Raw genomic sequence first — 26,265 nt, 5'->3', positions numbered from 1 at the left:
GCCAGACAAACAAGAAATCACAATCACCATCTATAATCTTCAAAAGTTGTGCTAATTAATTGTAATCATATATATATTTATTTATTTATTTATAAAACTCTACCCGAGAAGAATCTAAGAAAATATGTACAGGTCATCACTGTTATACGGTACGGGGCACTATTACACAACTTCTGAAAGAGTACAGAAACTCTGGATCAAAACATTGGCAAAAAAGAAGCAGAAACAAGTGATAAAACCATCGCTTATGCACGTTGTAGTCTTTGGAAAACAAATGCCATCTTCTCAGGTTTTTGCTCAAAAAGTTGCTTTTTTTATGAAACGTACCCATGTTCAAGTGCTGATAAAAAAAAGAATGCATGAAGCTAGAATATTTTTTTTAAAGAAGAGGCTCTGTTCTTTCTTTTGATATAGTGCATGTTCAGATAATATCATACAACAAAATATTTGGGGAGGCCATGAAACTTTTGTGAAACTGATCAAAAATAGATCAAAGAGTTAAAAACAAAGCTGTATTAATTGTGTAAAATGTATTACTAAAATACAAAATGATAAAAATCATCCGGCTAAGAAAGACATCATGGTAGTATGATTTAATTCATGCTGAATTTCTGCTTTACACCTTAGTTTTATTTTCACATTGTATTAATGAGAATTTGAATGAGTGATGAATCATCATACATATCGTCACAAAAATATCTTAATGGACTTAAAATAGATATTTTTAAGCAAAAAATGATTCTGGGTTGATAAATGACCTGGATTTTTCTTGTGAGATTTTTCAAAGTATACCCTCTTATGGATTCTGTGACTTATCTATGAAGAGGTGTAGTAAATGCCTGTATAGAAGATCTCTAGTGCTCTTATATTGCTCTAATAACAACTCGTACAACAAAACGAGTGACATTCTTTTATCCTTGCTAGATAACAGAGTTAATTGTCAGTTAATCTGAACTGTTTACTTCTGTGAAGGCAACTAATCTTTGGGTTAAAGGTTTCTTGTTATCCCCTGACGCTACATGTTGTTACACGAGTACATAGAAAGTAATCTGACTGGCTAAACAATCACGACCCAGAGAGCCCACACCAGCAGAATGATGGGCATGTATCCTCGATGTCCAATGCAAGAGCTGGAAAACTGAATACGTCCTTCCACAACTGGATGAACTCTCTTTCTCTCTGTGATGTAGCTGGCAACAACTGCGATATCCAGGTCGCCTGTGGAATACAGTACATAGTATATTGTAATACTAAATATATGATAAAATATGCAGTTAAATGTGCATAAATGTTAGGGATAATCCACGGCTAGCTGTGCAATAAATGATTTTAATGTGCGACCTGGAGGCAAAGTGGATTAAAATCGTTTATTACACGGCTCTGTGGAATACTTGATTCTGATTGGTCAATCGCGAAATCCAGCGGTGTGTTATTCCCAGATAACAACCTCTGAAAACAGAAACACAGGCTCATCTGGGTTACTGAAGTCAGCAGCGCTTTACACTTGCTAGAAACGTTTTTTTTTCTTTGTGGAAGTTTTGCGTTTGGTGAGCTAATAAAATATTAAAACTCAATATTTTGTGCACAGTTATTTATGTCATCCAGTATCGTGGACTCGCTCTCTCGTTTCATACAAACGCAGCGGCGGCCATTTTGTGACTATTGTTTTGTACACTGTTGGATTATAGGATAACAAACAGGTACTATTTTAAAACAGTTTAATCTCAAATCAATATCTCTTATCTCCATAATTATTTATGTGGTGAAATACCATGTAATAAGTGGTATGACTGTATACCGTATCCCTAAAATGTCCGTCTAGTTTGTACTTGCCGCTCTGCAACTGCTCACTCCACGGAAGCTTTGCGTTAAAAGAGCTAATTTTGTCTAATCGTGTCTAATTTTTTACTTGTGACAAGTAGCCGTGTAATAAGTGGGATAATGTACATCCAGCCGGTTGTTCTCTCAGAATAACCCCCTTCAGGCTGATGAAGACCTGATCCTGATCACCCTGTCTGGGTTTATTCTGAGATAACAACCGGCTGGATGTACATTATCCATTTATCAAGGCACAGCTAGCCGTAGATTATCCCACTTATACCACGGTCTTTTGACAGCATTTACAACTCAAAACTGTTATTGATGTTTGCAGGGCAATATTTGACCGGAAGGGTAAAACTGACGGTTATTTTCGTCAATTACGGCAATTACATTCTGTCCGCTTTGAATCAGACACAGAGATAGAGTAGTGCGTAAGATTAAAGTCCACATGAAATCAAAATTGACCATCTTTACTTTGTTTGCCTAAATTGATCGTTTTGTGGTGAACAATTCATCCATGCAAGTCAATCCACACAAAAACATTTTTTGGCTTCGTAATCTTTAATCAAAATCTGAAAATGCCCCTCCCCTCTGCATTGGAGGACCTTCCCTGATGACGTATATGTTTGACGGCTTGGTTTGGGCAACGCTTAACCACTCCCCTCAAACCGTTAGTCTGTTATGAGCAGAGATGGAGAGGAGGAGCGCTAGAGTAAAACCCTGCCCTCTGTTCAATATTCTGTTTCACTGGGAAATGCGTCACAACACTGGAGGAAAGTCGTTTGCAACTTCCGGTTCACGCAGACTTTAAGTCAAGTCAAGTCACATTTATTTATATAGCGCTTTTTACAATACAGATTGCTTCAAAGCAGCTTTACAGAGATAACAGGAAAACAATTCAACAAAGTTTGTTTCCAGAAGAAAATAGCGTCACAGTCCAGCTGAAGTAAGTTCAGTGATGTTTCATTTTTGTTGTAAAAAAGTTATTAATTTATATGTATAGCCACTCTGGAGAAAACCGGGATGTCATCATCCAGCTCAGTTCAGTTCTCATATAATGGTGTCAATGCAGGCAGATCAATATTATTGTTGAATATTAAAATAAATATTAATTTTAATGTCCCCAACTAAGCAAGCCAAAAGCCAATGGCAACAAAGGTGGAAAAGGAAACGGTGGCAAGGAACCAAAACTCCATCAGTGTCAGAATGGAGAAGAAGACCTTGGGAGAACCCAGGCTCAATCGGGGCCAGTTCTCCTCTGGCCAACGAACAAGCAGTGTATGATTATGATCAGGCAGCATTATAGGTCAAATAAATTACTTTTATTTGAATGAATGAATTATAGCATTTATTTGAATTACTTATCAATAGAGAGCGATTCGTACCTGCATCTGTTTAGCATCTCACTCTATTAGCTATGAAACTGTGAGTTTAAGTACTTAAACTTAAATTACGTGAACCAGCGATGTAACCCCCTCGTTGCTGAGAAATATAATGTAGCAAAGCTATTTAATTACTAAAAGTCACGGGCCAGCGTTGATAAAAGTTTCTGTGCTCCTGAATGTTTGTGTGTGTGTGAGTGACGTATGTGTGTGCTTCAATGAAAACAGCGCATTAATATAGAACGGTGACTTGAACTACCTGTGCATTAGATGGTGTTATTGCACGCCTTTCAGCCAATCAGAATGGAGTATTCAGACAGACCATGTTATAAGCATACATGATGACTTACCACTGTCATGTTTGAGTTTCTGGGCTTTGATCATAGTGTATCCATCTCCTCCGTCCACTAGGTAAGAGGGCAGCACCACTTTATACAGCTTCTTGGGGTTGAGCGGTTCATAACGGGGCATTCGACAATCAGTGCACAGCACATTCACACTTTTAACACGGTTTCCAGGCAGTTTTGATAGATCATACACCAGCTGAAAACCTGCGGAGGAATTATAAACAGTTACATTGCTTCATCTGAATTAACGCACAAGTCATATGGACTAGATTTGTGGCGTTTTTATGTCATTTTGAGCAATGGTAACAATGGTATTCCAGTGCTCAAATTTGAAGAGTTTACAAGAAGTTCACAATGTACAGTAGTAACAATACCTGACACCTGTAGGAATTCTCCAGTGCCTCCTCCGTATCTGCGAACTGAGTGCTCAAAGGCCTCTCGCAGAGCAGATCCATTAATTTGGACCAGGTCGAATGTGCCTCCAAATGGCAACACAGCGATCAGGTCCTCCATGGTGATGGAACCTTCAATCGAAACATGCATTAGGACTGTTTCAATATTATTTCTTATTTGCACTGGAGATTTTGAATAACCATACCATTTCTGTTTCGCTCATCAATAGGTGATCGAATGGATCCACCGTTCAGAATACAAGAGCTGACATGGTTCCACTGGGTTTCATCAGGATATTTAATATTATGATGGACCTGAAATACAAGCAAAGAGGGTAATCCTATGGGTTTAAGGGCAAGATTAACAGCAAATCTATTGCTTTGTTTTACCTTCAATAAAATAGTAGTTCAGTTTAAGGCTGGATTTTCTATTTTCACTTTCCCAATGAATTTTCCCAATTTCCCAATAACCTAACCCAAATTTTGCTCTTTGGGTTCTTAGTTTCAATATTTACCTTTGAGGTCGCTGTTTGTGGTTTTAGAGCTGGGCATTTTGGTTTTAAGAGCTTTACATTTTTTATTTGACCGTTTCAGGTACAAAGATTGTTTTTCAATGTGTGTGTTTTTGCACCTGATAGTAACAACTGTGTCCAGTGATCTAATCACAGACAAGACAAATGTTAAAACCAGATGCAAACAGACTTGCATTAAAAAAAAAACACACATGGTTTGTCACTGCAGTGTATTCTTAAGAATGTGTGTGAAGTTTTGGCATGTCTGGCGGTTCAGTTTTTTTTAATGTTATTTTATTTTAAAGCTGCATGTTACTGGCAGGGTTCTTGTTCAGCTCAGTGGTTGACTGATGAGGTAAGTAGGCGGTCCTCACATATGTGTTGTACATGCCTCCAGATAGTTTTGGGTGATCACAAAAAGCTTTGGACTAGGGATGCACCGATACCATTTTCTCAGAACCGATCCGATCCCAAAAATAGTATCGACTGATATCGATCCGATACCAGCGAAGTTGTTTTTTTAAATCAAGTAGAATTTCTAGAACTCTGTGTGTTGAACTGATACTCACTATTTTGTGATAAACACAATCTACTAAATATAGACAACTTCATTATAAATAAAAACAACAAATCAAAAAAAAAAAAAGATCATAATCTATGACAAAAATGCTACTGTAAACTAGATTAGTGGATAATTCAGCAGTAAAATTTACTCTAGAAAAATCATGAGTGCACAATAATTGTATAAAATCTGAATATTTAGTGAAATTTATATATATATATTATACTTTTTTTTTCTTTTTTCTTACACAAACTCATTGTTTTGCTTCAGAAGGCCTTTGTTAACCCCCCGGAGCCGTGTGGAGCACTTTTATGATGGGTGGATGCACTTTTTTTGATTGCAATCCACTGCCATTATGAAGCTCGGAAGCGTCAGGGTGTTTATTAATATAACTCCGATTGTATTGAAAGAAGGAAGTCATATACACCTAGGATGGCTTGAGGGCGAGTAAATCATGGGGTGTTTTTCATTTTAAATGTACTCTTTTAAGTACTGGTGTCCTCTACATTGGACATGTATGCAGAGGTGTAAAAAGTACTCAAAAATGTTACTCAAGTGAAAGTACAAGTACTGAGGGAAAATTTTACTCAAAAGTAAAAGTATCTGGCCAGAATCGTACTTGAGTAAAAGTAAAAAAGTACCACATTAAAATTGTACTTGAGTATTAAAGAAGTAAAAGTAACAGCAAGAATGAAAACTAGAGATTCTTGTTTAAGCTTTAATCTCTAAAAACATGAAGTGAACCACATACAAGGTTGTATCCTGCTTTAGAACTGTTTGTATTTAATTGTATTTAATTATCAAACTATAAGACTACTATCTAATGCCAGTAAGCAACATTCTTTAAACAGTCCACTAAACATTCTTTTACCACTAAAAGAAAATAATTCGCTAAGGGACGACCACGGCTGATCTTGATCCTGTGGCTGATTTTGGACTCTGTTCGCAGCTGAATCACGTTCTACCTCTATTTTCTTCCACTAAGTTGATTGATATAATTTTTTTAATTTCCAGATCAAGGTGCTGTGCATTGTGGTAATAGATGCGACATGACGTCACTTCCAAAGGACCAATGAACATGTCTGGCTAATTTGGTGGAATGTGAAAACGAATCTCATTGGCAGAATAAATAACATTTAAATTAAACTAGGCATCAGCGCAATTCAATTGGTATGGTAATAGCAAGGGAAAATAGAATAGCCTGGTTAAAACCAGACCATTCTCAGGGGTAATTGAGTTATGGTCTGGCAAAGCTTCATGAATAATTCATTTCCAAAGGGGCGTCACCAACGGACGTCGCTCAAATGCCTCTGGGCGCAATTGGATAGACCTAAAACCAATCAGAGTGATCGTCATCGTGTAAAGCCCGCCCCAACATTTCTGATTGGTGCCTCGATTTGGACGGATTAGAAATTGGCTTGAATGGGCTCTTTGCCAGACTACTTGCAGAGCAAATCTAAATTTGCCGGAAGTTTGTCTGGGTTTTCCCAGGCTAAAAATAGAATGAAGTGATCTCCAAAAAATAAGTACTTTTTGACTATAAATAAAATTTTAAGGAGTAAAAAGTACTTTTTTTCTTAAAAAATGTAATTAAGTAAAAGTAAAAGTATTGATTTTTAATTGTACTCAAGTAAAGTAAAAATCCCCAAAAATAATACTTAAGTACAGTAATCAAGTAAAATTACTCAAGTATTTTACACCTCTGCATGTATGAAATCAATGCCCTGTTCTAAAAGACCAAACAGAAGTTGGTGTCATGGCGAACCCTCCAAACATTTGGTATCTCTGAAAAGCCCTGAATGTGCTCTTTACAGGCATCCAGTCTTAAAACCTAAACCTAAAAACTAAAATATAATGTCCACTACAGTGGACAAAAGTCTTTTCCTTGGTTCCAGGAGATTATCACTGAATGCATTTGAAGGCGTTGAGGTTGAAATTTTTGTTCATAATTTTTTGTAGAGTAAATGTAGAATGTGTCCCATCTAGAAGAACAATATGCTAAACAATGTTATCAAAAAATTCCACCAAACTTTAACAGCAAATTTATCTTTAAAATCATAGACCTATTCACTCACCATGGCATCACAGATTAAATTTCCCAAATTACATTCACGAAATCGACATTCCTCAAAAGTTCCATTGAGATAGACAAGAGTCTGTCCTACATACTGAGAAGAGTAATTGGCCAGATTCTTCCTCCAATTGTCCACTTCAGCCTGAATGTCTGGATCTAGACAAAGTCGGATCACAGGTTGAAACTGACATATCAAAAGGGCAATCCACAACAGTAATGCATCACATCTGATAGGTACATTGTAGTACAGGGGTGTCCAATCCTGCTCCTGGTCGGTCAACGTCCAACCCGCTCCAACACGCCACCTTGGTAGTTTCTGGGCTGCACCCGAAAACTGAAAAATGCTGCTTTCAGAGGTAGCATTCTGTAGGAAGGCATCAAGGCACGTCTAAATGCAATGGTAGCTTCACTTTCTGTCTCTTAAGAGACCTTCATCAAATCGATTTTTGAAAGCAGCATAGATGTATCCTTCACTGCCTTTGATATCCCACAATCCTGTGCTTCCCATTCTGTGACAGTTGTCAAATAAAGATGGCGTCTGAAAGTTGCGGTTGGTGGTCAGTTCGTTTGTAAATGTACGTTTTTGACCACCGTTTTCCACTTTTGATGTCATCTTGAGGGTCATAGCATACTTGTATATTGTTCTCATTTGTAAGTCGCTTTGGATAAAAGCGTCAGCTAAATGAATAAATGTAAATACATTTAAATTTCTAGAGAGAAATTCCTACTGAAGTTATTAAATATTTGCTTAGTTTTCACCAAAGCTCTCTCTATTTTGCTGTACATCATTAAACTGTTACACTGCCTCAGAAGCGTATCTGAAATCATTTTTGTGAGGTGCCTTCGTCCGCAAACGCTGCCTGCAAAGTCAATGCCTGACGGGCCATTCACACCGGACGCCGAAGCGACGCCGAAGCGGCGCGGAACGGAGGCCGCTTCCTTTCGGCGACCATGTTAACCTATGGTGTCGTTCACACCAGACGCGGTGCGCCGTGAAGCGCCAGTTTCGGCGTCTGGTCTATTTTTTTCGCGAGCCGCGAGTGATCCGCGTCCATCCCGGCAGGTAGTCACACCAAGAAACACGAGACATCCGGTCAATTGTCAAAATATAAGCAATTTTCAAATTAAAATACCGCGAGTATTAACAAAAAGTATTAATACAAGAAGTGTACAAACTTCTTGGTTACAGAAACATGGTGTATTCATTTTATGAGGTTATTTACTTACCCATGATGTAAAAAAATAGCTCTGAATAAACAACAACTGAGCAGAAGCGCTTGTAGACCGCCGCGGAGAATACGCCTCTAGTGTGAACAGGCAGGCGCCGGACCGCGCGTGATTTTCCGTTCCGCGTCGCTTCGGCGTCCTGTGTGAACCAGGGGTGATAGAGCAGCGAAGCTACAAGTCAGCTTCCTAAGTATTCAGATGCAGCCTTTGTAATCCTGAAGATCTTGATTAGCTGGTTCAGGTGTGTTTAATTAGGGAAGTCTAGGGATAATCCAGGAGCAGGATTGGACATGCCTATTATAGCAGTTTACTACAGCAGTTCCCAACTCAGTCCTGGGGACTCACCGCTCTGTCTCTTATCTGACACTCAGTTCAGTTCATGGAGCTCTTTAACACACTGATGATCTGAATCAGGTGTGTTTGGGTCCCCAGGACTGCAGTTGAGTTGAAGTTCCAGTGAGTGCCCACATTTTCAGTGGTCCTGGTTCAGAAGTATATTTCCAGTTCATGTTCTCCAAAAGGATTTAGAAAAAGTCTTCAATCAAGAGTTCTAAGACTTGAACTAAACCAACCAGTTTCAAAATAAATCACAACATTACAAACTTGAAGCAAATCCGGAAAAATCCAGAAAAACAAGATAGTTCTTGTATTCGGGCAGGAAGTTATCTTCCCTTGAAGCACTGCAAATAAAAATCAAATAAAACAATATGAAAACCACTGACTTGTAGTCATTAATTATGAAATGATATATCTGTTGGTAAAGACCGACTCAATAACATCATCGGCAAAGCTTTGTGGGCTTTGAAGGCTGCTGCTCAACTCCTTTGTTACAAATGATATTTTCACGCGAGCAGCAAATTCTTTCTCACAGAAATTCTCCATGGTTGAATCTTTACTTCTGGAAGCCTAGTGTCCTATATGCTCTATTGATTTACCATGTGCCTTAAATCTTGTTTCAGTGTTTAGAGTTTCCTTACCTGGTGTTACTGAGCTATTCAGAAGAATTGGGTTGCCTGAATATTTCACCACATTTCCATTTGAATCAAAAGTGACTTTTAGGAATCCCAGATATTTTCCAAATGCAAAGGCCTGGACCACAGGAACCTGACGCCCATCCTCAGAATCGACCATGAACGGGTATGATCCTGCAGGAACCTCTGAGGACGGTGGATCTCCTACAGAGATGAGCACACAAAATGGATGAGTAAATATGTAAATCAAATACAGTATTGGTGTGTGCAAAAGTCCAAGGCACGTTAGATGGTTCACATAAACATTTGTTTCAAGGTGATTATTTATATCTTTTGCTTTAGTGCGCCGTTTGAGTTACACTTATTTAAGATGTCCTTGTTGCAATGAAATTACACATTTCAGTAATATTAATTAACAACATGTACTTGGTTTGGTTTAAAATGTGTTGTATTATTTTCATGTTATCACTGTGAAGCTGCTTTGATACAATCAGTATTGTAAAAAGCGCTATATAAATAAAGGTGACTTGACTTGACTATGTTTAGTTGCTTAATTGTGTATAATTTACTGTTATTATAAAGTACATGTATGGTGTAACAAGGACTATAAAATGAAGTGATACTACACAGAATAATCAGCATTTTGGTTGTTGTAGGTAACAATTAATAGCAATGCTAACTAATATTGTTATAATTTATGTCCACCCATACTTTCAAGCAGGTTTATAGATTGAAATGTGAAGATTGTTTGTTAAATTTTATGTTAACCACATGAAACATTTGTATTCTCACTAATAACAACAAGAGTCACCAGTCTCAAATATATTTTGCTGTGTAGAAATGGCTTGGGTCTCAACTTTAATGTATGTCTGTGGGATTTTTTAAATAATTTTTATTTTATTTTAGCCAATCTTATCAAACAGGTGAAAGTCTTAAAAATATAAAACAATAACATCTTCTCAGCAAATCATATGATTTGTGGCATCATTCATGCCCAAAGGACAAACATGAACACCCAGGTATAATACTTTAGGTATTATGTGGTATTAGTGGTTTATTCAGGATGAACAGTGGTAATGGTGATGCTTGCATAGACAAGACAAAGGCTGCAACAGGGCTGAGTAAAATGCTAATGAGCATTACTTGGCAGACCAGTTTCTGGAGTCAAAGGAAACTTTCATGTCAGCATTGTCCTGGTTAGCTGTTTGGGTCAAAATAAAACGTAAAATGCACTTTCACTTTTAATCCATCCAGTGCCCTTTGTGGTCACAAAGCTTAATCAAATTTAATGACAGTGGAAACAGAGGTGCATAGGCGACACTTTGTTTGTTGTGAGATATAGCAAATTCACCTGTGCATACATAACCACTGTCATTTTTGAGGAATTGTGCATAAATACAAGATCCAGGCCTGATCCCGGCTCCTGTAATACGCCAAATTTACTCACTTAGAGCACATTTAAGAGACTGGAAATAGAGAAATATAATCATGAGTGGGAATAACAGTCCCACGCCGTCAACAAATAAACATACACAATTTAGCTTCTAATTTGTGGATCTGGTGACACTGTGTGGACCTCTTTCTTTAGACTATATGAACATTTAACTGTACAACATCATCAAATACAGCACAATTCAGTTGAAAATGTTCCTCAGTGGCTAATCATGATATGTGCAGTGATGGAGGCTACGGTACACACACACACACACACATAGCCTACTGTATATGGCCAGTCACAGGTGAAGCGAATATCGTTGATCATTTCCAAACAAGGCCACATATTATGGTTTGTAAGAACCATCAGTTCTCGTAATCAGCGTGTTGGATGCAGGAATAAAGATCGGGGCGACTTTGACAAGGACCAAACGGTTATGGCAAGGCGACTGGATCAGTCTCCAGATCTGCACCCTACTATCAGCGCACTTGCACACAATAATAGGGTGCAACAAGGCTAAAGGCACACCTTAAGGTAAATGTGATTTTCACTAATCCAATAGTGTATAATTGCAGAGAGACTGATTAGAAAATTACATAATAAGTGTAACCTGACGTTCTTGGATGATTAATAATTATACATATAACTCACGCACATTGCGGCAATTATATGATACATACCTGTGAACAAGAATGTATTGGTGTGCCCTCCAATCACAACATCCACTCCCCGAACTTTCTTTGCTATCTTTTGGTCCACTGCGAAGCCAGAATGTCCAAGAGCAATGATCTTATTAACACCCAAAGCAGTGAGCTTGTCCACTTCAAGCTGTAAAGCAGTAACCTCATCCAGAAACTGGAGATGAGGGCCTGTAAAACCATTTAAATATGGAAGAAACACCATCATATTACTGCAGGGTGTAACATAACCTGAATATCAATATATCCACCCTAATATGTTTAAATGTGCCACTAGGCTGGTCAATCACTCTCAATTGAATTTTTTATTTTTGAAACTTTAGTCATTTAAGTTTCAGTCATGCATGTTTTTGCAGATTATTAAATAGAAATAAATGCACCATCTATAATTGTCCCAACTCTCTTAAGTCTTTGAATGAACAACTTACAACTTTGAGTAGAACATCCTAGAGGAATTTAAGGCAATAGTTTTCCACGTTTTCTAAATATACTCATCTAATTACATTTTACAGTGTATATATTGTAAATATATTTGTCAATATACGAAAAGCGGCAATTCCTTATGTATTATTCGAGATATTCCTCTTCTCAGATTGATGACAGCAGCAACTGCTTGTCTAATATCATTGCTGATTTCTTTCCTCCTTGGCATTGTGTTAACACACCCAGACCAGCAAACTGCCCAAACTTCTGCTTTTACGGAGGTGATCACACTTGGTGATGATCATCAGTCAATCAAATACATTTGATTAGTAGTGCTGATCGTGATCCTTCAGAAATCATTCTAATATGCTGATTTGCTGCTAATTTATTATCAATTATTATTGGTGCTCAGTTATTAAAAATGGTCTTTATTATACTAATGTAACCTCCGTTCCCTGATGGAGGGAACAAGACATTGTGTAAAATGAAAGTCACACTTCGGAGACCCGAACCCAACTGATACTTCAGAAAAGGCCAATGAGAACTGGCGAGTGAAATTTGCATGCCACTCCCCCATCATACGGGTATAAAGGAGTGCTGTGCATCTACTCATTCAGGTTTATGCTGAGGAGCAGAGACACATTTCAGTGGACAGTTCAGAGTTGTGGCAGGAGGGACACAACGTCTCGTTCCCTCCATCAGGAATGGAAGTTACATTAGTAACCAAGATGTTCCCTTTCTGTCGCTCACTTCGATGTTATGTCGAATGAGACACATTGAGGGTCCTTTTACTAAACGCCACAACTACAGAACAAGAGCTGGTGGTTCAGATGCTAGCAGGCTTTCGCATGCCAAAATGACAAGTGCAGCTATGCTGTCTCTGAACATTCCAATGCCCAGGGTAAATAACATCAGGTCTCCCTATCAAGGTTTCCTCTTGGCTTTTCAAAGAAAAGATTTTGAAGCCAGTGCTAAAGCGGTCTCATAAACCCCATTAACCCCAGTGGTTGCTACAGGAACTGTCATGCCCAAAGGTGATGAATTAAGAAGTCATTTAAGTCAGGTTTATTTGTATAGCATGTTTTACAATACACAACATTTCAAAGAAGCTTTACAGATAATATTACTATATTATATGTGTCATTATAAAAATGTGGTTTTGTGGTACAAGAGTACAAGTAAAAGTATTTTTTTATCAGGGAGCTGCTAGAATGTTATTCTTTAGTCCTTTAGTTTCCCAGTGAGCAAGCCAGATGATGGGCAGACCTGACTAATGCAGTGTAACTACGAGTTGAGGAATGGAATGAATCGGTTAAAAAGATGAGTCTGTGGTCTAGAGTTAAAGGGTTATGAACCCCCCTGTTTCAGAATGGTTTACACTACTGGTCAACATTTTGGAATAATAAAGATATTTTTATGTTTTTCAAAGAAGTCTATTATTGATCACCAAGACTGCATTTAGTAAATACAGTAAAAACAGTAATATTGTGAAATTCAAAAGAACTGTTTTCTATTTAATTCAATTTAATGCATCCTCTTAAAATTAATGGCATTGTATCATGATTTCCACAAAATATGAAGCTAATTAAACTGTTTTCAACATTGAAGAAAAGAAATGAATAATTTTACCTAGCAAGGACGTATTAAATTGAATTAAATTAGAAAGTGACATTAAAAACATTTATAATGTTACAAAAAAGTTTCTGTTTTAACTAAATTATGTTCTTTTAAACTTTCTATTAATCAAAGAATTGATTATTGATTAGAAAATTACTAAGCAGCAAAAAATGGTTCCATATCTGTTGCTCACTTTGACGTTGTGTCAAATGAGAGACGTTATAGGGGTCGCACTTGGGAGCACTAAACACCTCTGATACTTAAGCAAATGTATTTACTAAATGCAGTCTTGGTGATCAATAATAGACTTCTTTGAAAAACATAAAAATATCTTTATTATTCCAAAATGTTGACTCATCTTTTTAACCGATTCATTCCATTCCTCAACTCGTAGTTACACTGCATTAGTCAGGTCTGCCCATCATCTGGCTTGCTCACTGGGAAACTAAAGGACTAAAGAATAACATTCTAGCAGCTCCCTGATAAAAAAATACTTTTACTTGTACTCTTTTACCACAAAACCAAATTTTTATAATGACACATATAATATAGTAATATTATCTGTAAAGCTGCTTTGAAATGTTGTGTATTGTAAAACATGCTATACAAATAAACCTGACTTAAATGACTTCTTAATTCAGCACCTTTGGGCATGACAGTTCCTGTAGCAACCAAATTACGTAAAGAAAATATATTTCCATATATTTATGATCAATATTTTAAATTGTTTAATGCAATGAAAGATATACAGAATAACATTGTGTTAATATACTACAATATATTGAATAATACATAAGGAATTGCAGCTTTTCATATATTGAAAAAATGTGATGATATGCTATGTTATTGTAATATGCATTCATGTGAGTTATTTTCACGCAACTGAGTTATGTTTCTGCTACAAAAAGTTGTACTGGTATTACTTAAGGGTGCATGTTGAAAATTAATTAATTGAGTTCAAAATACTCATGCAAATAGTTGCATAAATTAGTTGAGCTAAACCAAGGCAGTGTTTTTTACAGTGTGTGGAAACTGATAGACTTAAATATCTCAAGCATTTTTTACACAAAGTTGTAAGTTGTTAATACAAAGACACACAAAAGAGTGTTGGGACAATGATAGACCGCTTCGATTGAAGTCAGTCACCATTACTGTGATCAGTGTTTGTTTTAGTTTTGACCCTTGACTTTTTTAATGTTGGTTTTTCTGTGGCTGCTGTAAATCTGTGTGTAAGGCACATTTGCTATGGAAAAGAAAAGGAAATGTCTATGAATGATCTCTATGAATTTTGAGTATTTTGAACAACTAATTTGTGTTTGACCAATCAGACTTTACATGTTTTCAACATGCAACCTTAAGTAATACCAACACAACTTTCCTCGTGAATGCAACTCATATACCTTGAATAGTAGAAACATAACTCAATTGGGTGAAAAAAACTTGAATACACATTATATACTACACTGTCACATATTTTTAAATAAACTAAAAGTGTAAATAAATGAATAACTGAGTGTAATAAAGTATCTTACCTGGTTGAGACAAAGCAGGGGTCTCCACTGATGTGTAGCCAACAACACCTATTTTCTCCGAGTTAACAGTGAAGATTTTATATGGGACAAAGTAGCCGCTGATCTGAGGAGCAATTGTCTGATCGGCTTTAATATTTGCGCTGAGAATAGTGCAGTTCACTTTCTGAAGAAAAGGTTTCACGAGGCCGTCCACTCCATTGTCAAACTCATGATTTCCTAAGGCCTAAAAAGCATCATACACAAAAAAAATTTTTATGCAGTAAAATGTCATATACAGTCAAACCAAAAATGATTGAGACACCAGATATAATTTGATGTTTTTTTTACTAGTGGGTGCAGGACACTATAGTTCCCTTTCGAAAGGGAACTCTCACTGCGTTGATGACGCTATAGGGAACGCCCTCCACGTGAACCAGTGTCTGAAAAGCTATCCAATCACGGCAATCGAATTTGTCTGGCGACAGCCTATGACGTCACTACTAGTGCGACCCGGAAGTGTAAAAGGGGTGCCTAGAGCACCTTACATAACAGCATGTAACAGAAACATAACAGCTTGTTATGTTCATGACTGTATGACTGCATGACTGCATGACTGCATTGCGGCATGAAACATGTTACCATTGTTGAGATTCATAAGCTGATTCTTGATGTCTGTCTTAGAAAAAAAAATCCCCTATTATGTATTTAAAAAAATTCAAAATGTCCAATTTGTGGCAAGAGAGTATTGTTAGTGAACATAATCTATTAACATCAAATGACCACTTTTGGACAGTGATGATATAAGCGCATCATTCTACTTTTTGTTGTTGAAAACTAGATCACCTGAACATCTTTGCATCTGGCATTCTTTGCAACAAATTACATGTTTTGGTAAAAGCTGTTACAAAAACCATTAACACTCAAAAATATAAGCTAGACTCAAACTGCCCAACTAAAGGAAACATTCATCACGATAATGGTGATCATACATTTTCAATAAATCGTCAACATCTAAACCTCAATTCTCAATACGAACTTCTGTAAACGTATGACAGAAATAAAGTTAGTCTGGTTAGTAATAAGGGAAGCTGGTAATGCTGTTTATGGAGTTGTTTAATCCTCCTCTGCTGAGAACTTGTTAACAGCAGGTGTTCATCATTAATGCCCAATCATCACTTAATTAATCACTTAAGTATCTCATTAACTTTAACTCTGATTCAGAGTTATTTTAACTCTCTGTAGAGAGGGACCAAATGTTCTCTGAACAGAGTTAATTTTACTCTGGGGATTTTGCTGTGTACTTGTTGTACAATTTGTATGCATGCACCAGTAATTAAAACTATTTTTGACCTTTTCACAGCAGAAGTGTAACTGCAGTTTGGTCATGACAGGCTAAAATAGTGTTGAACATGTTCTTTTCTATGCACATCAAAAAATGTTATGAAAGGTGCTAGATCAAATAATGTCATTAACCATAAGAAAAAAAGGATGCTTGCACACTTACTGTAGAATAACAAAGGCTAAATAGTCAAAAACATTAAAGCATAATCTTTATAGTTATTAATTAAATACTATGTTTGAAGCATAAAGTGTGTGAAACTCCTAATGATCTACAGTATACGCAATTAATAAAAACAATAACAATACTTCACATGAGAAAAAGGTCAGAAATAATCTGGATTACTGTACAATAAACTAATAAAATATGATAACACCACTAAAGATCCATAGTTTCCAGTCTTATGAGCTTCATGAGGTATTTTTCAAAGACTCTCTCTGTAAACTATATATCAGAGCAAACAATCAATAAAAGGGCTTTCCCATCCTTTTCCCCATTTTTCTTGTGAGATTTTAAATTGTTCTGTTTGCTCTTATTGTGTGATCATAGTGTGTTTGTTATCCTGATGGTGTTTTGTCTTCATTTGGTAAGATTTCAGGTATTCGCCCAGTCACTTTTGGACCATTACCATTAAATAAAAGACACATTTGAAATTGCAATAACTGTGGACATAATAGTAAATTCAGAAGATTGTGTTCGTGAGTTGTAAAACCATGGCGATTTTTACTTTTTGTAAAAATTTGTAAAAATCATGCATCCCTGGCACTACTGATTTTTAAACATATAAATTTCACTGTAAATTCTTTCCAGTGTATGCATTTAAATTTGGCCATATGTATAAGGTCTATAATTCTGTTCTATCAAAAATATAAGTCCAAAATGATCTTCTTTTTTTCCCATCAAACACTCTGTTTGATGCACTCCTCATCTACAGCACTTTAAATGAATCATAGAATGAGAATAGAAGAATTCACCCAACCATATCTTAACTTTCTTTGACAGTGGGTGATGTGGTACCATTCGGGAATCTACATTTGGGAAACACCTTTTCTGTTTATGTTCCACAAGTTTGAATCCCACTACACCTGAACAGGTGCTCTGTCCACTGTAATGAAGACTCCAGTGGCTCATGGGCACCTGTCCAGTACGTCCTGTCCACTTCTGCTCTATATTTCGTCAATAATAATATGAGGAAAATATCCCTTTGGCACCTATGGTGATGGAAAAACTGTCAACACTTTTGACGCCTGGATGAATCATGAGTCACTGTGATGCACTGTAAAAAAAAAATCCAAATTTTACAGAAAATAACTGTGATTTTTTTACGATCATTTTCTTTCATTTTAAATTGTACTCAAAACACTGTAAAATTACAAATAATATCTGTAAAATAAAAATTCAGCTGTTATTTTAGGTATTGTGACATTAATGACAAATTACAGTAATTCACACTTTTTATACAGAAAATGTATTGTATTTTTCATACAGTATTTTTTCTGTTTTCTTAAATTACATACAAATGTATGTAAAATTACAAATATAATCTGTAATTTAACAGAAAGAAAACAGTTAAATGATAAAATGGTCAAATGACTGTCAGCTCCCCAAAAAACTGTAAACCATCCTAAATTAAATAAACTGAAAAACACTGTTATTTTACAGGTATTTCCTGAATAATCACGATCAAAAACCTTCATTGTAAAAAAAAATCGTAAAAAAAGGGTCAAATGACTGGCAGCTGCGGCTGCCAAACAAAAACCTTAAAATTAAAGTCAAATATGGTAATTTAAATAAACTGAAAAAACACTGTTATTTCACAGGTATTTCCTGCATTATTATGATCAAATACCTTCATTGTAAAAAATCTTAAAAAAAGGGTCAAATGACTGCACTGTAAAAAATAAAATCGTAAAAAAAAACAGTCATTGACTGTAAGCTACGGCTGCCAAACAAAAACCGTAAAAATAAAGTAAAATATCCTAATTTAAATTAAGTGCAAAAAACTTTTAAAGAAATTTTCCTTAAATGTTTTACGGAAAAACAGTGTTATTTTACAGCTATTTCCTGAATTATTACGATCAAATGCCTTCATTGTAAAAAAATCCCATAAAAAACAGTCAAATGACTGCCAGCAATGGCTACCATACAAAAACCGTAAAATTAATGTAAAATATCCTAATTTAAATAAGTGCAAAATACTTTTACAGAAATCTTCATTAATCTTTTTTTAACAGAAACACACAGTTAAAACAGTTAATTCACATTTTTTCAGATTTTTTACTGAAAAACATGCAGTTAATTATATGCATGATTTGCTGTGACTATACATCACTGCATCAGCAACTACACAGTTACTGTCAGTTAAATAAAGCAACATGCAGCATATCATCAGTGTTTCTTTGCTCATCCTGGACTGAAGCACAGGCTCTACTCTTCAACACAATGGTGACACACGAAACACACCAGAAACACTTTAAACCCAAACAGAACATTAAACACTATCAGGATCTCAGCATCTTCACTTATTACAATCCAGACTTTATTTCTTTCATACTAACATTCTTATTGAGAATTAACAGAGGTTTAGAAGTTGAGGCTTTATTGAAAAGAATAAAGTTTGATGTCACCATGATGGAGATTAGTGTTTGTTTTAGTTGGGCTCTTGACCTTTTAATGTTTAACTTAACTTTTTCTCTGGCTTCTTTAACTGTGTGTCTTTGATGCATGTTATGGTAGGAATCCAAGAGAAACTCAGATCAGGTGATGTTGGTTTGGTCTCTTTTTAGTGATAATAGTCATCATGTAGTGACCTGCTTCATTGATACAACCTGAAGTGTAAATCTGATTAAGTAATTAAATATTAGTTGTTAATTTTTGCATGATAAAACTGCTATAGAAGATCCTGCAGTGCTGTGATACTCAGATTTTATGAAGTCATTATACAGAAAATGTTTTGACAGGATCATATAGACTCACTCAGACATCAAGGATCAGCGTATGAATCACAACAATGGTGACAAGGAAAAAAAAATCTGAACTACTATAAAGTCACAAAAAGGCTTTGTTGGTTGTCACCATTGTTGAGATTCATATGTTGATTCTTGATGTCTATACTACAAAAAAAAATTAACCAGCTCAAAACTTTTCCATATAATATATATCTTTTTAAATTTCAGATTATTGCAATATTGTTGCCAAGGATCATGTGAGAAATTATGACATTATAGACTTCATATAAAGCTAAATTTCATCTACATATTATGTAATCTAAACTAATATATTCAGAGATTTGGCTGTCATATCAGTGAATCAGATCATCACGATGACTGTAACATCACTGTTGAATGACCAAGATCATCTGATATTTCTCCTGCATTTATTGCTATAACAAATGATTATTAAATACACAGTTAAAGCAGCATGAAAAAACTAAAGTTAAAAACTCACGGGTCATGAGCCCAACTAAAGCAGACACTGATCTCAATCATGGTGATATCAAATTTATTTTAAAGCTGTCAGCTGCGGCTGTCAAACAAAAACCGTAAAAATAAAGTAAAATATCCTATTTTAGAAGTGCAAAAAACTTTTACAGAAATTTTCCTTAAATGTTTTACAGAAAAACACTGTTATTTTACAGCTATTTCCTGAATTATTACGATTTAAAAAAATTATATGCATGTGAGAAATTATGACATTATAGACTTTGTATAAAGCTAAATTCCATCTACATGTAATCTAAGCTACTATATTCATATTTTTGACTGTCATAACAGAGAATCAAGCCATCATATGATGACATCTTCAAACAATGACCAAAATCATCTGAATTTGTAGGGCTGGGTATTGACACAAATTTCACAATTCGATTCGATTTCGATTCGATTCAATATTGATTATTTTGGATATCGGGTACAATACATGGCAAATTTTCTCAAGGAAAACAAATCTCTTACCTAATGCTGTAAACTATGGGAGTCAGTTGTAGCCTATAGGCTTCATTAGCCTACTATAATGTTGAAGGTAAAAATGAACTGATTTGTATACAAACACTTAAATTACACTTTTATTTATTTTTATAATAATAAAGTGATATGAAATATAAACATTTAAATGGTGGCTGTCATAAAAACCTGCTAGATTTATTCAAACATGCAATAAAAATGTGAAATCTGAGACTTTGTTTCATATCAATAGTAACATAGCACAAAGATTATTGCGATTTATTGGATGGGATGCGCGCTACAATGTTACATTCATTCATCAACTGAAAACAGGATGACAGGATTCTTGGGATTTAAGAATCGATATCAGTTCTTAAAAGTGAGAATCGATTAAAATCGAGAAATAGATATTTTTTACCCAGCCCTAATAATTGGAATTTTGCTAATATTTAAGAAAGAAATTCGAAGCCATTTTGACAGCACTAGTTAACTAACACTAACAAAACAACTGTAACAGTATCTCAACGATACTAAAATAAGACTGGTGCACAGTATCTGAATTTACTCGAGTAATACCCAAAATGTGCAGCGTACAGAAACCGTTTCCCACATTGCAATGCACTTAACTTGAGCGTCCATTTCCAGACATATAATTACAATCTCAATATTAACTGCAATTTCTTTGCACTAGCCATCCACTCTCCCCTAGTGCACACTTCAGATAAATAGCATGTAGCTGCACTATTGTGAGAGACAGACAGGTCTCAGCTCTGCAGGCGGTCGGGTGCAACACAAACAAACAAATCAAATGCCGTAAAGCAAACACTACGAGAAAGCCCTTAAAGCACCATTAATAGCTCATTACTCCGCTCAAATGAAACCCCACTCACGCTTTCAGCCTCTACGAGAATATGAGCTTTTATGAAGCGTGGTGCCTGACGGCTTATTCACTGCCGCTTTACTCAGAGAATTTGATTTCGCAAATCAAGACCTTGATTTTACTACAGCCGCACTGACACTTCCCGGCCAGGACTGTTCATGGCATGAAGACTACCCTTGCGGAACAAAAATATATGGGATTATACTGCAAGATATAATGCGAATTTATTCTTTCTCACATTATCACAGTTTATTCGCTATAGTTTAGAAAAAGGCAATAAAATATGACAAGAGTTTCACTGGTTTTGTCCATCCTTCTGTTAGACTGTCTCACAAATGAATTATGTTGAATATCTGTCAGCTGTTAAATTTAACTACACAATTAGATAATAGATAAAGTGTTAATTAATGTGTTTTGCTCGATTTTAATTTTTTAATTTTGGCAGCCGTAGCTGACAGTCAATGACTGTTTTTTTACGATTTTATTTTTTACAGTGTACCTGTAAAAAGTTTGGAAACATTACATTTTTAAAATCTTTTTTAAAAAAGTTTTCAATGCTCGCCAAGGCTGAATACAGTAAAACCGTTATATTGCAAAAAAAAAACAAAAACTCTTTTCTATTTGAATATACAGTATTTTAAAATGTCATTTATTCCTGCAATTAAAGCTGAATTTTCAGCATTATTACTCCAGTCTTCAGTGTCATATGATCCTTCAGAAATCATTCTAATATGCTGATCTGATGCTCAAGAAACATTTATTATTATTTTTTATTAATGTTGATAACAGTGCTGCTTAACATTTTTGTGAAAATGGTGATAGTTTCTTCGGGATTCTTTGATGAACACTTTTGTAATTTTTTAGTGTGAAATTAGAGTATATTCCAGATTAATAATTGCATGACACAGTAATTCACAGTAATTCCACAGTAGGACTTTGCATCTAACTGCACTCTTGGAAATTTCTTGTAAAATCTACAATATCATCCTGCATTTCTACAGTGCATATGTACGGTGAAGGTACCCAGCATGCAGTGTGGCATGAACAGATTACGCTGTGGAGTTTCTTGATTCTTGTTGTTTTTATTTTTGGTAACTTATTAACTTATTTTTGGTTCACTTTTAGCAGTTTGTGTATTTTGTAATGTCCAGAATTTATTTTAACGCTAATAATAGTATAGTTTGACTTAATATCAGCCAATTATCTTATTTCATTTTATAGTGTGTCATTGTTTTAACAAATGTTTTCATTTGTCACACTTCTGACTTGGCTAGATCAGAAATTGTAATATGAATACACAAGGTCCAAGATCCCAAGCTAATGAAACAATAATCACCATTACAGTGACTTACAATATACTAGACAATATAATTTCTTACAGTGGCATGACAACTTAATAATGTGATTTTACAGTAAAACAAGAGCAGTAAATTACTGTGATGTCAGCATAATGTTGCTGTTGATTAACAGTAATTTGACCCATCAATTTAATTGATAAATAAAAGTATTAATTCCTCTCTTTTTTTAAAAGGGGACATATCATTAAAGTCCCCGGTGCATCTACCAACCCAGAAAACGTGAAAAGTGACAACCCAGTAACTTTGTTTTGGCAAGCCTTTCTCTCCAAAAATAAGCTGATCAGATTTCGCTCCCCTTCTGACGTAGGAAGGGGATCTTATTATAATATTACCGCCTCTTAATCTGCACGCTTCCACCCACAGCGCTGCCATTTGGTTTTCGCATGTGACAACAGTGTAACCAGTTCTAACGCAATGGCAACAGTTCGAGCAAAGCATGCAAACGGTTCTGTCGTTGGCTGCACAGACGAGCACTGAACACTATTTGACCAAAAAATGGCACAGCTGTCTTATAAAGACCTCAGGGAACTCTTTCAACTTGTGTTAAAGTTAAACATGACATGCAATGTGGACATAATGTAACTCCACAACAACTACATAAATGTATCCACTAACCATTCAGAAACGTCCCGGTGCGTCTAAAAGTTGCATCCTCTTCCTGAGTCTCTCTGTAAGGCTTCACTCCACTACTGGTTATTAATGAGATTTTGGATGAGTGACACACAAAAAATTTGACAAGCTATAAGAAATGATCTGGAGGGTATTTTGTGCTGAAGTTTCCCAGACACATTCTGGGGAGACCATAGATTTATATTACATCTTGTGAAAAGGGGCATAATATGTGACCTTTGAATCTTACCACAAATGTTTGAATGACATCATTGTTTCTATTAAAATGTTAAGCAGCAAAAACTGTTTCCAACATTGATAATGATAATAATGAATGTTTCTTGAGCACCAAAATCAGCATATTGGAATGATCTCTGAAGGATCATGTGACACTAAAGACTGGAGTAGGGAGTGGGGACGGTTGCAACACTTTTTGCAGTTCCTAGAGTTTCTCAGAGACTGTTTGTATTGGAAAGCCAAAATTTCAATACGATACATGCTGCAACATGTGTGCATATGATCATATACTTACAGTTTATACTTGAATGGAAAAATATTGCAACCGACCCCCGTCCACGGGGGAGTTGAAACATTCATTAAAATTACAATTAAATGGCTGTATAAAGACAAAGACTATAAAAGGCCTAACAAGTAACAACCAGGTTTTGGTAAATTATTACAATACATTTGATCTACAATTTTTTTTTAAATCAAAATCAACACTGTGTAACAGTGACAGAATGCTGGACCTAAAAAAGAAGATGAATATTGTGTCCAATAACGTCCCACCTGTAAACTTTAAAGGGCAGAAGGAAGAAAGTTTTATTTTTATTTTCCAGGGTGGAAAAGATATGTGGAGTTTATTAACATCTGCCACTGCACTGCCTGTGATGACCTCGCCATAATGAAGGGATTTTGTTGCGGGCTGGACGATGAGATATGATTCGTTGGTTTCATTTTCATGGACTTTTAGTTTGTATTCCTCAGTTACCCGTTTCCTTTGATCTAGTTTCCCGCCATTATCTGTTGTCATGGAGTTTAATTCCACGAGTACAGCTGTCATCATTTAGTTCATTATCTCTATGTATTTAAGTCCCTCAGTTTGTTTCAGTCCTTTTCCAGTATTGTTTGTGTTATGTTTGATACATGCTGTCCCATACTGTTTGGAAGCTATACTTCTGTTTATTAAATATCTACTTTATTTTGTAAATCTAACCGTCTTCATCTTCATTGGACCTGAAGCGTGACACACTGAAATATTCTGTAAAAGCTTACAGAACTGTGTGTTAATGAAATGTGGGCTAACCCTAAACACACAGTTCTGTAAGCTTTTACAGAAGTTCTTAGAAGCATTATTATATTTCAGTGTGTCACGCGTCAGGTCCAGTGAAGATGAAGACGGTTAGATTTACAAAATAAAGTAGATATTTAATAAACAGAAGTATAGCATCCAAACAGTAATGCTTCTAAGAACTTCTGTAAAAGCTTACAGAACTGTGTGTTTAAAGGGTCAGCTCACCCATAAACACATTTTTTCTGTCATTAATTGCTCACCCTCGTGTCGTTCCAAACCCGTAAGACCTTTGTTCATCTTCGGAACACAAATTAAGATATTTTTTCATGAAATTGGAAAGCTTTCTGTCCCTCCATTGACTGCAACAAAAGTAGTAAAGACATTGTTAAAATGTTCCATACAGTGGTTCAACCTTAATGTTATAAAGAGACGAGAATACTTTTTGTGCGCAAAAAAAAAACCTATATTTATATTATACGCTCTGGATAAAACAGTGGTGTCATCGTCCAGCTCAGTTCAGTTCTCATATAATGGTGTCAATCCAGGCAGATCAGTAATATTGTTGAATATTAAATGTCCCCAACTAAGCAAGCCAAAAGCCAAAGGTGACAGTGGTAATTAATTAACAGGGTGAATAATTAATGACAGAAATGTCTTTTTGGGTGAACTAACACAGTGTTCCCCAACACTGCACATTTTCTTTGTCTCCCTAATCAAACACACCTGATTCAACTCACCAGCTCATTATCACATGGGTTAATGAGCTGATGAGTTGAATCAGGTGTGTTGAACTGAATATATTTGCAAGGTTATGTGGCAAATGGCTAAGTATTTTGCATCAGACCTCAGTGCCCTGCCTTTATGCTTCACTATGTTTGCTGTTAACAATAGAACAGAGGGACACCCCTATTCTGCACTTCTTCTCTTGTGGCATACTGAAAACTGATTGAAATGACGTGACTTCACAATGCTTTATGAAAACAGATTAGAAGGCATGTAAAAAAATACTTTTTTAACTTTAAATATTTTTTTTGCAGAAGGAATGGTTACATGTGAATGCATTTTACTAGGAAGGAAGAGGGGTTAACAGAGCATGTGTAACATAAATATGATCTCTCTCTAGCTCATTCCTGATTGCAGTGCAACCATTGCAACCCACTCTCCACTAATGATGCTGAAAATTTAGCTTTGTAATCACAGGAATGAATTACATGTTTATATGTATTAAAATAGAAAACAATCATTTTAAATTGTAATCATATTTTACAATATTTCCGTTTTTACTGTATTTTTTGATGAATTAAATGCAGCCTTGCAAATACTTTTTTACGGCATCCTCAATTGCATACTTTTTAAATTGTTGCTCCATGCACAAGGACACACACATATTGTAACTTTCAAAAAGCGCATCAAGAGTTATTGTCTTAGTCCAGACGTTTTCAGTTATTTAACTACAAACCAATTACCCTAAGTTTTCGTGAACTCGATAATTAATGTGGGCATAATAGTCTTACCATCGCATCGTATCCGAGTTTATTCATGAAATGCGCCGCTTCTTCGCCTTTGTAAAAGTTAAACCAGACGGTCCCTTGAAACTGATCCCCCGCGTCCAGCAGAAGAACATTTTTCTCCTTCGTACGAACTTCCTTGATTTTCGTAAATCTCCGTGCAACTCCAGCGAAACAAGGCGCTTTACTGCATTTGCCCGAGTCTTTGTTGGTCTCCTCCACTCGTGCGTGGACATCATTAGTGTGGAGTAAAGTCAGCTCAAATTCTGTCCTGCAGATCTGACAGTGAATCCAAATGAAAAATAATGAACTGAGCCTCTGCATCATCCTCATCTTCTCTGCCTTCGCTCAGTTCGCTGTACTG

At 35.8% G+C, this 26,265-nt stretch overlaps 1 protein-coding gene across 1 annotated transcript; it reads right to left on the bottom strand.

The window, feature by feature from the left end:
- Positions 1-578: 578 nt before the first annotated feature.
- Positions 579-26,265, bottom strand: nt5e (5'-nucleotidase, ecto (CD73)). Its single transcript, XM_081379328.1, has 9 exons — positions 25,908-26,265; positions 14,994-15,216; positions 11,404-11,592; positions 9,295-9,492; positions 7,092-7,246; positions 4,149-4,257; positions 3,925-4,074; positions 3,554-3,754; positions 579-1,218 (listed from the first exon to the last, which is right to left on the bottom strand). Exons 1-9 carry the CDS (start codon positions 26,232-26,234, stop codon positions 1,058-1,060), a joined length of 1,713 nt encoding a protein of 570 aa, XP_081235454.1. The 5' UTR covers positions 26,235-26,265; the 3' UTR covers positions 579-1,057.

The sequence above is a fragment of the Scardinius erythrophthalmus genome, assembly GCF_964197995.2.
Source record: "Scardinius erythrophthalmus genome assembly, chromosome: 11".
NCBI classification, from domain to species: Eukaryota; Metazoa; Chordata; class Actinopteri; order Cypriniformes; family Leuciscidae; genus Scardinius; species Scardinius erythrophthalmus.
The sequence above is the reverse complement of the archived record's forward strand: the minus strand, read 5'-3'. Positions and strand labels throughout refer to the sequence as shown.